General features: G+C 66.0%; 1 protein-coding gene across 1 annotated transcript; it reads right to left on the bottom strand.

The window, feature by feature from the left end:
• Positions 1–8,154: 8,154 nt before the first annotated feature.
• Positions 8,155–10,781, bottom strand: LOC309414777 (tumor necrosis factor ligand superfamily member 14-like; the record flags this gene model as incomplete). The annotated part of the gene is made up of 4 exons (XM_082012148.1): positions 8,155–8,567; positions 9,425–9,463; positions 9,907–9,946; positions 10,545–10,781. 4 exons carry the CDS (start codon positions 10,779–10,781, stop codon positions 8,155–8,157), a joined length of 729 nt encoding a protein of 242 aa, XP_081868274.1.
• Between the last annotated feature and the right edge of the window lie 3,504 nt (positions 10,782–14,285).

The raw sequence follows: 14,285 nt of genomic DNA on the forward strand, positions 1-14,285 counted from the left end.
CGGGTGTCACTCCGGCCCCACGCCCCCTCCTCGAGACCCCCCCTGTGCCCATGACGTCCCCCCCGGGTGTCCCCCGGTCCCATGACCCACCCCGAGCCCGAGGCCCCGTGTCGGACCCCCCTCCCGAGACCCCCCTCCCGGGACCCCCCTCCCCGCTGCACCCGCAGCCACCTGCCCTTCCCGGAAGCACCGCTCCTCACGGCCCCGCCCACACCTGGTGGGCACGCCCACTTCTCTAAGTCCCGCCTACAGCCCCACCCGTGACCACGCCTCCCCCGTACCGTTCGGGGCGGGGGGGGGGGAGGGGGAAAGACCGTGGCCCCCGAGCGTCCCCCCGCGCCGCCGCCTGAGCCACGTGACGCGCCCTTCCGGCACCGCCCTCTCCTCCCGCGCGCGCTCTGGCGTCACTCATCCGCGCACCGCCCCCAGCTCCTCCCCGCAGCGGGGAGCGCTGATTGGCGGCTCGCGGGAAGGGGCGGGGCCTCTCGAGCTCCTGGGGGACTGGGCGGGGCTGGCGCGGGACCAGGGTGGGGCAGAGACCAAGGGCGAGGGCGAGTCCGAGGGCGAGGGGCGGGGCCAGGGGAAGGGGCGGGAGAAGGGGCGGGGCGGAAGGCGGGGCCTGGCAGGGGAGTCCCCCCATGGGCCTTCCCCCATGGAGGGGGGTTTACATGGGAGGTCTCACTTTGGGGGGGTTACGCGGCGGAGGGGCTCACTTAGGGGTCTCCCATCGGGGGGTTCTCCCATGGAGATCCCATTTAGGGCGGTTTCACATAGAGGGGCTCATTTGGGGGTCTCACTTGGGGGGTCTTGTATGGGCAGGGTGTCCCATGGGGTTCTCACTTGGAGGGGGGTCTCTCTTGGGGGGGGGGGGTCTCCCATGGGGAGTTTCACATGGAGTGGGTCTCCCCTGAGTGACTCCCATGGGGGTCCCTCCCATGGGGGTCCCACTTGGGTGGTCTCACTTGGAGGGTTTCATATGAGCAGGGTGTCCCATGGGGTTCTCACTTGGGGGGGGTCTCCCATGGGGGTCCCACTTGGGGGGGGTTTCACATGGGGGGGGTCTCCCACAGGGTGTCCCACGGGGCGCTCTCATGGGGGGGGGGCCTAACAAAGGGGGTGGTTTCCCATGGGGCCTCCCATGGGTCTTCATGGCAGGGGGTGTCTCCCATGGCGGGGTCTCTCATGGGGGTCTCCCATGGGGAGTTTCACCCAAGTCGGTGCCCAGGGGCTTGCGTGAACACGAGTGGCTCAAAACCGCCCGCAGAAACACGCGTGGGCTTTGCACCGGGGGGGGGGGGGCAGGCGTCCGGGAAGCTGCCCGCCCCCAGGCCGTGCTGGGACCCAGGGCTGGTGTCGTGTCCCCCCCACTCCCCCCCACCCCCTTCCCGGTCCCGCGTGTACCCCCTCCCGGGGGGTGGGCAGAAATTCCGGCCCAGCTCCGTGGCAGGAAACTCCGGGGCTTCGTCACGGCCGGGGGAGGCGAAATCCCGGGGGGGCCGGGGGGGCACGAGACGAGGGGGGTACACGACACTTCCCCTCCGCGGTGACGTCGCCGCGTCCGGGCACCCAAGGGAGGGTCCCCATCCCAGCCTCTCCCCTCCGCGGTGTCCCCCGGGCTTCCCCCGCCCCCGGTGCCGCCCACCCCCCGGTCCCGCCCCGGTGCCACCGTGGTCCCGCCGATGTGTCGTGTGTCCCCCCCGGTGTCAGTCTGTCCCTCCCCGGTGCCACCACAGTGTGTGTCTCCCCCCGTTCCCACCGGCTTCCCCCCGGTCCCTCCCGGCCCCGCCGGTCACCCATCGTCCCTCCCCGGTCCCTCCCCGGTGTCCCCATCCCCTCCCCGGTGTCTCCGGTCCCGCCCCGGTTCCCCCCCGCCCCGCCCGTGTCCCTCTATAAGGCGGCTCCACCGCTCGGTCCCCACCGCGATGCCGCCACTCGCCGACCCCGAGACCCCCCCGCTGCCTCCCTGCCGGTGCCGGTGCCGGTGCCGGTGCCGGTGCCGGTGCCGCTCCCGGGGCCGCCGCCTCCTCCCGGTTCTCGCCGCCCTCGGAGCCGCCGCTCTCGGGGCCGCCGCCGCCGCCGCCGCCGCCCTCCTGGGGGTGCTCCGTGGGGGGGCCCCGCCGCAGGTGGGCACCGGGCCGGGGGGGGTGGCTGGGGCTCCGTCCATCCGTCTGTCCTGGGATCCGTCTGTCCGGTTGCCTGGGTGTCCGTCCTGGTGTCCATCTGTCTGTCCGGTTGTCCAAGTGCCTGGGTGTCTGTCTGTCCTGGTGTCTGTCCATCTGCCTGGTTGTCCATCTGTCCGGTTGCCCAGGTGTCTGTCTGTCCTGGTGTCCATCCGTCTGTCCAGCTGTCCAAGTGTCTGGGTGTCTGTCCATCTGGTTGTCCAGGTATCCAGGTGTCCATCTGTCTGGTTGCCCAAGTGTCTGTCTGTCCAGGTATCCATCTGCCTGGTTGTCCAGTTGTCCATCCATCTGTCCGGGTGTCCAGTTGTATGTCTGTCTTGGTGTCCAGTTGTCTGTCCTTCCAGGTGTCCAGCAGTCTGGGTGGCCACTTGTCCGTCTGTCTGGGGGGTCTGTCCAGTTGTCCATCTTTCTGTCTGCCCACTTGTCTGTCTATCCGTCAGCCTGGGTGTTCCTCCATCTGGGTGTCCATCCATCCAGGTGTCTGGTTGTCCGTCTGTCCAGATGACTGACTGGGTGTCCATCCGGGTGTCCATCTGTCTGTCTGCCTACTTGTCCATCTGTCCATCAGTCTGGGTATCCATCGCTCTGGGTGTCTGTCTGCCTGGGTGTCCAGCCATCCAGGTGTCCTGTTGTCTGTCTGTCTGTCCAGGTGTCCATCCATCTGGGTGTCTGTCTGTCTGGGTGTCCATCCATCCGGGTGTCCACCTATCTGGCTGTCTGCCTGTCTGGGTGTCCAGCTATCAGTCCAGTTGTCCATCTGTCCAGGTGCCCAAGATGCCCATCTGGGTGTCTGTCTGTCTGGGTGTCCATCCATCCAGGTGTCCACCTATCTGGCTGTCTGCCTGTCTGGGTGTCCAGTTATCAGTCCAGTTGTCCATCTGTCCAGGTGCCCATCTGGGTGTCTGTCTGTCCACTCATCCAGGTGACTACCTGGATGTCCAGTTTTCTGTCTGCCTGTCTGTCAGGGTGTTCATCTGTCTGGGTGTCTGTCCAGGTGCCTGTCCAGGTGCCCATCCAGGTGTTCGTTGATCTGGGTGTTCTTCCTGCCCAGGAGTCTGTCCATCTGTCTGGGTGTCCATCAGTCCCAGTGTCTGTCTGTCCACGTGTCCAGGTGTCCGTCCATCTGGCTGTCCATCCAGGTGTCTGTGGACATGTCTATCTGTCTGGGTGTCCCTCTGTCCTGGTGTCTGTGCAGGTGTCCATCCACTTGGGTGTCTGTTTGTCTGCTGGGGGGTCCATCCAGCTGTCCCTCTGGGTGTCCATCCATCCAAGTGCCTGTCCGCCTGGGTGTCCGTCCAGGTGTCTGTCCATCCCTCTGGATGTCCGTCTACCCACTCCACCCTTCTGGGTGTCTGTGCGTCCATCCAGGTTGCACATCCTGGTGGTGTCCGTCTGTCCCCGGGGGCCCATGGGGCGTCCATCCCCCTGGCTGCGGGGGGAAGGACGACGCATCAGGTCCCACCAAATCCCCCACCCCTCAAATCCAGGGGTCACTCCCTCCCCTGGGGACCCCCCGAAATACCCGAGGGGGTGCTGGAAAGTCCCCAAATCCCGACACGACACCCAACTTCCCCATCACCCAGGCGGGGACACACACACACACACACACACGGACGACACGGACGGACAGACAGACGTGGGGATGAGGACGCCCGGGTCCTTCCTGACACTCTCTTTCCTCTCCCTCACAGGCCGCCACGGCCGCCCACGTGCTGCTGAGCGCCGGTAAGTGTCCCCGTCCCCCCCGCCCAGGCCTGAGGCCACGGTGAGGGGCTCCGGGAAAAGGATGGCGGGGGGGAGCTGAGGTAGCCCTTCCTTAGGTGGCTCGCCCAGTCATCTCGAAAGCGTCGCGCGGGTTCCTCCTTCCGCCCTCGGAGAGGAAACGTCATCCCGGGCCTGGAGCATCTGGGGGTGTCACAGCGCGGCTGCAGTGCCCAGGGCGTCACGGAGCGTCCCCAGGGTGTCACAGAGCATCTTCCGTCCCTGTGGTCCCCAGGGTGTCATGGAGTGTCCCTGGGGTGTCACGGAGCAGCTTCCGTCCCTGTGGTCCCCAGGGTGTCACAGAGCATCCTCCATCCCTGTGGTCCCCAAGGTGACACAGAGCATCCTCCATCCCTGTGGTCCCCAAGGTGACACGGAGCATCCTCCATCCCTGTGGTCCCCAAGGTGTCACAGAGCGTCCCCAGGGTGACACGGAGCATCCTCCATCCCTGTGGTCCCCAGGGTGACACGGAGCATCCTCCATCCCTGTGGTCCCGAGGGTGTCACGGAGCGTCCCCAGGGTGTCACAGAGCATTTTCTGTCCCTGTGATCCCCAAGGTGTCACGGAGCGTCCCCAGGGTGTCACGGAGCATCCTCCATCCCTGTGGTCCACAGGGTGTCACGGAGTGTCCCCCGGGGTGTCATGGAGCATCGTCCATCCCTGTGGTCCCCAAGGTGACACGGAGCATCCTCCATCCCTGTGGTCCCCAAGGTGTCACGGAGCGTCCCCAGGGTGTCACAGAGCGTCTTCTGTCCCTGTGGTCCCCAAGGTGTCACAGAGTGTCCCCGGGGTGTCATGCAGCATGCTGCATCCCTGTGGTCCCTTGGTCCCATCCCAGGTACCCCTGGGTGGGCTGTGGTGCCCAGGGGCACTGGAGGGGAGGGCTGCAGCACCCATCTCCCATCCGGAGCACCCATCTCCAACCGGGAGCACCCACCACCCTTCTCTCCTCTCCTCCTCCCAGGCTCGCTGGCGGTGCCGTCGGGACCCCGCTGGCGCTACGAGGAAGGCATCAACGGCGTCTTCCTCAGCGGCGACGTGCAGGCGACCGCCGGGGAGCTGCGGGTGACAGCGGGTGGCCTCTACCTCCTCTACGGCCAATTCGCCCTCACCTGCACGGCACCCGCTTGTCCCCTCGGCACCGTCACCCTTCAGCTCCGGCGCGCCGGTTCGCCGCACCCGTTGCTCGCCGTGCCGTTGGCGCTGCCCGACGGTGCCGGATCCGAGCCGGCACGTTCTGGCTTGGCCCAAGCCGTTGGGCGACTCCAAGCCGGGGATGTCCTCAGCCTGGCGCTGGCCGGGGACGTGGCCGGGGACGGGTGGCAGCTGGCACAAGATGAACGGGAGGGCAATTTCGTGGGCTTGCTGCGGATCGCCGGGGGGTGACGTGTGGGGTGACGCGGGGGTGACCAGTGAGGTTTGAGGCTGGTCGCCCTCCTCGTTGGAGGTTGGGGACATCAAGGGACACTGCTGACCTCCGTGCCTGGAGATCTGGGTCCAAGACCCCCATGCCCCCAGATTTGGGGACATTGGGGGACATCAGGTGACACTGCTGACCTCCGTGCCTGGAGATCTGGGTCCAAGACCCCCATGCCCCGAGATTCGGGGACATCGGGGGACATGGAAGACCTGGAGATGTGGGGACATCAAGGGACGTTGCAGACTGGAGATTTGGGGCTGGTGACCCACCTGCTTGGAGGTTGGGGACATCAAGGGACCTCGGGGACCCCCATGCTGGTCATTTGGGGACCCCAATGCTGGACACTTGGGGACACCAAGGGACCTCACAGACACTCATTTTGAGGACACTGGGGACAGCGGAGACCCCTCCTGCCCAGAGACATGGGGGGTCCCAGCCCCCCTCCCCCCCAGCCGGCCTGGGGGGCCCCTCCCCCCCTAAATTATTACCCATCTCTCAGAGCCGCTTTATTTATTAATAAATTTATTTATGATTCCCAGTGCCCCAAAACGGCCTTAATTGCCCCCAAAAAGGGGCATCCCCCCACCAAGTTCCCTCCCGCCCAGGGGTGTGACTGGCCCGGATACCTGGGTGAGCACACGAGCGTGCACGGGTTTGCACGCGTGTGCGCATACACGTACACGCACGTGCGCGTGCCGAGGGCACACGCGTGAGCGGGCGAGCGCGCGCGCGCGCACCCACACGTGCCCGCGTAGCTACACGCGCAAACGCCCACGCGCGTGCGCATAAGCGCACGCGGGGGCATTCCTCCCCCCGCGCCCTACTTTCTCGGGTGCCGCGGTCTCGCTGCTCAGAGGAAAAAAAAGAACCCAGGCGTGGGGGTTTTGCAAGGGGGGGCCCCCCAACCCCCTCGGCCCCCCCCAGTCCCAGCCCCCCCCCCCCCCCGTGGCTTTATCCGGCCTCCCGCAGCAGGAAATCCTCCCCGTGCGCCGCTCGCACGACGAGGTGGAAGGGACCCAGGTCCTGGGGACACACACATGACACACGCATCTGGGGTTCAACTGACCCCCCCCAAATCCTGAATTCACCCTCCACAGGGGTAGGGAGAAAGGAGGGGGCACAACCTCATAGCAGCCAGTGGAGAATCTCCACTCCAAAAGGCAAAGGGTGCTTGGGAACTGGGAGGGACTGGTTTGGCCCTGCTCCCCTTCCCAACAGCTCCCGATCCCCCCAAAATGTGCCCTTGATCCCCCCCAAAATTGCTCCTGAGCCCCATTTTTCCCCTATTGCCCCCCCGACCCCTAGATTTGCTCCTGCACCCCCAAACCTGCCCCAGGCCCCCAATATACCCCACGCCCCCCCAATGTGCCCCAGCCCCCCCAATCGTCCCTGCACCCCCAGATTTGCCTTGACGCCCCAACATTTACCCCAGGCCCCCCAATATATCCCAGACCCCCGCATTTGCCCCCAGACCACCCAAATTTGCCCCTGCACCCCCACCTTTGCCCTGGCACCCCCAACTTTGCCCTAGACCCCCCAAGCTGCCCCAGACCCCCCCAATTTTCCCCAGGCCCCCCAATATACCCCAGACCCCCCTAATTTGCCCTGCACCCCCAAATTTGCCCTGATATCCCCCAGTTTCCTCCTGCTCCCCAACATTTGCCCTGAACCCCCCCAATTTGCCCCAGGCCCCCCAACATACCCCAGACCCCCCAAATTTTCCCCAGACTCCCCCCAAATTTGCCCTAGACTACCCCCATCTGCCCCCCAACCTCCCAACATTTACCCTAAACCCCCCCAAATTTGCCCCAGACCCCCCCAAATTTGCCCCTGCACCCCCTTTTCATCAAATTCTGACACCCAACAGTTTCTCTTCACTTTTATTTTTGGCTCAGGTTGAGGGGGGGTGTCAGAGCGGGGGGGGGGCTCCGGAGGGGTCCCCCAATTTGGGGGGGATCAGAGCAGAGATGTTGCTGAGTGAGGGACCCAGGCACATCTCGGGGGGGCAATCCTGGGCATAGGGTTGGGGTTTGCCCCCCCCTCCAAATAAATAGGTAAAAAGGGGTCCCAGGGGTCCTGCAGAGAAGGGACCCATGTGTTCGGGGGGGGGGGGGTGCTTTTGGTATCAGCACCGCCCCCCTTCCATGCACAACCCTATACGAGCCACTGGAGAATCCCTGCTGCTCTCCAGTCCAGAACCTCAAGGACTTCAGGGGCAGCAAACGGGGTCTCGGGGGTCCTGCAGAGAAGGACCCAGTTGTCCAGGTGGGTCAGGGTCCCGAGCTGGAGAGTCCAGGTCATCAACACCTTACGCACAACCCGATACGAGCCACTGGAGAATCCCCACTGCTCTCCAGTCCTGAGCCTCAGGGGTGTTGGGCCGTGGTCAAAGGGGTCTCCGCAGGCTTCCAGTGAGGGACCCAGGAATCCGGGTGGGCCAGGGTTGAGGTCTGGAGGGTCCAGGTCATCAGCACCCAATGCACAACCCTATATGAGCCACTGGAGAATCCACACTGCTCCCTCCCCAGTCCTGGCCCTCAGGGATGTCAGGAGCAATGAATGGGGTTCCAGCAGGCTTCCAAGAGTGGACCCAGGCATCCGGGTGGGTCAGGGTTGGGGGTCAGGGGGGTATCAGCCCACTGACAACCCGTGCACAACCCTATACAAGCCACTGGAGAATCCACACTTCCACCCCAGTCTTGCACCTCAGCGATGCTGGGGGGAGGGAGGGGTGACAACCAAAGTCCCACCAGATCTCCAATACCACCCCCCACCCCCACCCCCCTCAAAATTCACACCATAAACATCCCAAAATAGGAACGGGTGCCGTCCACCGCCCGCACCAGCTCGGGTGCCTGCACCCGGGTGAAAACCTCGTCCCCCGTTTCGAGGTGCACGAGTCCCCCCAAAAAGCTGTGCCGGGCCCAGGGCACCCCATGGGCTTGGGGACAATAAACCACCTTATTGACCAAGAGGTCAAGGACACGGGGGTAACGCGGCGTTCGTTTGTGGATGCCGTGGAGGGTGGCGGCGCGCGTCGGGCACCCAGGGGCGCCCAGCTGCACCTTGGCGTAGACGAAGTAGAGTCCCGGCTGGCGGCAAACGAGGGAGCCGCCGCGGTAGCCCAGACCCCGGATGAAGGCCCACGACTTGCCGGGTTCCCACCGAAGGGACCCGTTGGGTTGGGACGAGAGGTCGGCGCCCGCTGCGGGGAGGAAGAGGAGGAGAGTCAGGGGGACCCAGGGTGCTGAGCACCCCAAAACCTTCCAGCACCCTCCCTGCGGACTAGGAGTGGACCCGGGCACCCGGGTCGCTGACCCCCCCAAACCTTCCAGCACCCCCCACTATCTATAGGGGACCCAGACATCCAGGCGCTGACCCCTCCAAACCTTCCAGCACACCCCACTATCTATAGGGGACCCAGACATCCGGGCGCTGACCCCCCCAAACCTTCCAGCACCCCCCACTATCTATAGGGGACCCAGACATCCGGGCGCTGACCCCCCCAAACCTTCCAGCACACCCCACTATCTATAGGGGACCCAGACATCCGGGCGCTGACCCCCCCAAACCTTCCAGCACCCCCCACTATCTATAGGGGACCCAGACATCCGGGCGCTGACCCCCCCAAACCTTCCAGCACCCCCCACTATCTATAGGGGACCCAGGCATCCAGGCGCTGACCCCTCCAAACCTTCCAGCACCCCCCACTATCTATAGGGGACCCAGACATCCGGGCGTTGACCCCCCCAAACCTTCCAGCACCCCCCACTATCTATAGGGGACCCCAGACATCCGGGCGCTGACCCCCCCAAACCTTCCAGCACCCCCCACTATCTATAGGGGACCCAGACATCCGGGCGCTGACCCCGCCAAACCTTCCAGCACCCCCCACTATCTATAGGGGACCCAGACATCCGGGCGCTGACCCCCCCAAACCTTCCAGCACCCCCCACTATCTATAGGGGACCCAGACATCCGGGCGCTGACCCCGCCAAACCTTCCAGCACCCCCCACTATCTATAGGGGGACCCCGGCGTTCACCCCCCCGCCCCCCCTTACCTATGAGATGAGCCGCTGGCTTCTTAGTTGGGGGCCGGTCTGCGAAGGGAACCCAGGGGTCCGGGTGGGGTCCAGTGTCCCCAGGGTGGTGGCACCCAGGTCCCCAGGGACACGGTACCCATGTCCCCGGGGGGGTGTGGTCCTATGGACGGGGTTGGTGGCACCCAAGTCCCCAGAGTGGTGGTACCCGTGTCCTCGGAGCGGGGGGGAGCCGGGATCCCCTGGCACTGGGCTAGTGGCACCCACGTCCCCAGGGTGGTGGCACTCGCATCCCCAAGGCGGTGGCACCCCGATCCCCAGTCTGGTGGCACCCTCAGCCCCAGGCTAGTGGCACCCATGTCCCCAGGGTGGTGGCACCCCCATCCCCAGTCTGGTGGCACCCTCAGCCCCAGGGTGGTGGCACCCATGTCCCCAGAGTGGTGGCACCCTCAGCCCCAGGGTGGTGGCACCCATGTCCCCAGGACCCAGTTTTGGGGACCCACCTTGCAGCACCTTCTCCGACAGCGGCTGGTCCCCACTGGCCTGTGGACACCCACATGGGTCAGGGGACACATGGGGACACTGGGACATGGTGGGACATGGGGACACGAGGGCACACGGGGACACTGGGACATGGTGGGACGTGGGGACACAGTGGGACATGGGGACACAAGGGCACATGGGGACACATTGGGACACACAGATGTGCACATGGGTACACAAGGGGACATGAGGGGACACACAAGGGGACATATAAGGGGACATGAGGGGATCCAGGGACACAGATGAGGACACAGGTTGTGACACATAAGGGGACACGAGGGGACATGGCAATACGTGGAGACAGAAGATGGGACGTGGGGACAGAAGATGGGACATGGGGACACACGGGGACGCGCACACGTGTGTGCACCACCACGGCCCCCTCCCACACTCACACGGCGTCACCCCCGCTGCCACGCGCACACGCGTGTCCCTCCAGCCACGTCTTGCGCACACGCGTGTCCCCCCCACGCTGTCCCCGTCCCCCCCGCCATGTCCCCCATATGTCCTTGTGTCCTGCCATGTCCCCACATCCCCCACATCCTCCCACATGTCCCGGGTCACCCCCCCCCCCCCACGTCCCCATGTCCCCTCTCACCTGCAGCCGCGCCGTCACCCTCCGCAGCTCCCCCCGGACCCCTGCCAGCACCCAGCCCTGCACGGCCACCGCCACCAGTGCCAGGGCCACCAGTGTCCCCAGCACCCACCGTCCCCAAGCCCGTCCCCGGACTCGCCGCTGCCACGCCGGCACGGGGTGGGTGGCAGCACCCGTAGGTGCCCTGGGGGGGGGCAGTGGTGGCCAGGGCCCCGCCAGGGTAAAGACGCCGTCCCCCATGGGCCACCCCCGGTGTGTCACCCGGCGTGTCACCCGCCGTCCTGGGAACCTGCACCCGCCTTATGGCCCGGGAGGAAACGGGACCCACGTCACCCGTCGGTGTCACCACCCCAGGGTGGCTCCCCCCGTCATGGGGACACGGCAGCGGGGGGGGACGGCGACAGCTTGGCCACGTGGCATCACCCCGTGTCCCCCCCCCCCGGTGCCACCGCTGTCCAAAAGGGTCCTTGTACCCCTCACTGCAGTGTCCCCGTGGCGTCACCCCTTTTGTGTCCCCAGGGGGTCCCTGTGCCCCCCCCGCGGCGTCCCCCGCACTTTCCCCACGGGGATACGTGGGGACCAGAGAGGTGCCAGCGCATCACCCCGCTTTGGGGGACACCGGTGACCCCATGAGCGCCGCCGGCACTGGGAGTGTCCCGAGAGTCACCCGTGTCCCCAGGGCCACCGCGGGAGGGGGTGTCCCCATCCCCAGGGCCACTGCAGCTGGGGACATCAGGGCCACCACCGTGTCCCCAGGGTGGCCCTGGACTGCTGGGGACAGCCTGGGGACGCTCCCAGCTGCCACGTGGCCCCAGGGCGAGGCTGGCGCAGGAAGTGGCAGGACACGGGGTGACACCCGTGGGGTGACACGGGGGGGGGTGACCCCCTCCGCCCCACATGGGCTCCCGGCCACCTCCTCCCCTGCCTTGTCCCCAGCACCGGGGACACCACGCGGCCGAGGGGGACGCGTGCCGGGCCGTTTGCACGCTGGCACACGCTTGCTCATGCGTGTGTTCAGCACACACTACCACCGTGCACGCATACGCGCGCGTGCACATTCACACGTGCTTGTGCCGCTGCACGCAGGCACCAGGTGCACGCGTGCTCGTGCACACGTGGACACGCCTGTGTCACGCACACACATGTTTATGTCATGCACACTCATGCTTGTGTACGTGCAGGCACCCGGGCTACCGCGCGCTTGTGCACGCACGGCCCCCCAAGATGTTGCACGCTTGCACCACGCACACACGTGCTCGTGCATTTGCACACGCAGTTGTGCTACACGCAGCACACACGCTTGTGCTCACGCACAAGCACATGCTAAGGCACCTTCACGCCGCACGCGTACACGCTTGTGCCATTGCACGCGTGCACACGCTCCTCCTGCAAGCACCGTGCACACGCACGCGCTTGCGTAAGCGCTCGCGCTCCCCTGCTCCGCGCTTGTGCACGCAGCCATGCTCGTGCACGCGCCCGCACTCGTGCATGCACCCACACGTTTGCACCCACGTGTGCACCCACGGACGCTGTGGACGCCAGATAAGCCACCGGAAAGCGCCGCCCGCGTGAGGCCTTGCTGGGAAGGCAGGAAACCGCCGGCTGCGGCACCCTGCGTGCCACAGGCGGGTGCTGGTCTGGGTGCTGAGCGCTGGGTGCTGAAGGACGGGCACCCAGCAGCACCCTGCACCAAGTGCCACGCAGCACCGAGCAGCACCGTGCACCGTGCTGCAGCGTGCGCTAAGCGCCGTGCACCACACGCCACACTGCACCGTGCACTAAGGGCTGTGCAGTGCCATGCACCGAGGGGCGTGCAGCACCGTGCGCCGAGGGGCGTGCAGCACCGTGCACCACACGCCACGCTGCACCATGCACCGAGGGGCGTGCAGCACCGTGCACCGAGGGTCGTGCAGCACCGTGCACCACACGCCACACTGCACCATGTGCTAAGGGATGTGCAGCACCGTGCACCACACACCACGCTGCACCGTGCACTGAGGGGCATGCAGCACCGTGTGCCACACGCCACGCTGCACCATGTGCTAAGGGACGTACAGTGCCGTGCACCAAATGTCACGCTGCACCATGCGCCGAGGGGCGTGCAGCGCCGTGCACCACATGCCATGCAGCACCGTGCACTAAGGGACGTGCAGTGCCATGCACCGAGGGGCATGCAGCACTGTGCACCACACGCCACCATGCACCGAGGGGCGTGCAGCACCGTGCACCACACGCCACACTGCACCGTGCATCAAGGGGCGTGCAGCACCGTGCACCACACGCCACGCAGCGCCGTGCACCGAGGGACATGCAGCACTGTGCACCACGCGCCACACTGCACCGTGCACCGAGGGGCGTGCAGCACCGTGCACCACGCGCCATGCAGCATCATGCATGGAGGGGCGTGCAGCACCGTGCACCGAGGGGCGTGCAGCACCATGCGCCACACGCCACACTGCACCATGTGCTAAGGGACGTGCAGCACCGTGCACCACACGCCACGCAGCACCATGCACCACGCGCCACGCTGCACTGTGCACTGAGGGGCATGCAGCACCGTGCACCACACACCACGCTGCACCGTGCACTGAGGGGCATGCAGCACCGTGTGCCACACGCCACGCTGCACCATGTGCTAAGGGACATACAGTGCCGTGCACCAAATGTCACGCTGCACCATGCACTGAGGGGCGTGCAGCACCGTGCACCACACGCCACGCTGCACCGTGCACCGAGGGGCGTGCAGCACCGTGCACCACACACCACGCTGCACCATGTGCTAAGGGACGTGCAGTGCCGTGCACCACACGCCATGCAGCATCGTGCACCACACACCACACTGCACCGTGCACCGAGGGGCGTGCAGCACCGTGCTACACGCGCCATGCAGCATCGTGCACGGAGGGGCGTGCAGCACCATGCACCACACGCCACGCAGCGCCGTGCACCGCGGGGCGTGCAGCGCCGCGCACCCAACGTTGCGCAGCGCTAGGTGTGCGGCACCACGCGTTAAGGGCGCGCAGCACCGCGCACCACAGGCTGTGCGCCGAGCGGGGTGCAGCGCCGCGCGCCGAGGGCCGTGCGGCACCGCGGGCTGCGCGCCGAGCACGGAGCACGGAGCAGCGCCGGGCGCCGAGGCCGTGCACCCGGCTCCCTGCAGCCGGGTTCAGCCCTGAGGACCCCGAGGGCCTCACCCAGCCCTGCGGCCCCATACAGTCCCATAGGGGTCCATATGGGCCCAGAGAGGCCAATACAGTCCCCTGTGTCCCTATACACCCCCCACGGGCTCTTGGCCCCAGGGGGTTCAGAAGAATGCGTGGTCGCCTATGGAATCCCCACAGCCCCATCATCCCCTATACGGTCCCCACGATCCTGTGGTTCCCCGTGGGGTCTTCGCAACCCTGTTGTCCCCTACAGGGGCCCCATAACCTCATTGTCCCCTATGGAGTCCCCATCATTCCTCACAGGGTTCCCACAGCCCTGCCATCACCTATGGAGTCCCTACATCCCCTATGATCCCCCACAAGTCCCTGTTGTCCCCTATGGAGTACTCACGTCCCCTGTAGAGGCTGCATGACCCTGTTGTCCCCTATAAAGTGCCCACGACACCTATGAAGTTTCCACAGCCCTCTTGTCCCCTATGGTGTCCCCATGACCCTGTCATCTCCTACAGGGTCCTCACAGCCTCAAAGAGTTCCCATGACACCATCATCCCCTATGGAGTCCCCACATCCCCTATGGGGT

This window comes from Phaethon aethereus (assembly GCF_964289735.1).
Source record: "Phaethon aethereus genome assembly, chromosome: 32".
NCBI lineage: Eukaryota > Metazoa > Chordata > Aves > Phaethontiformes > Phaethontidae > Phaethon > Phaethon aethereus.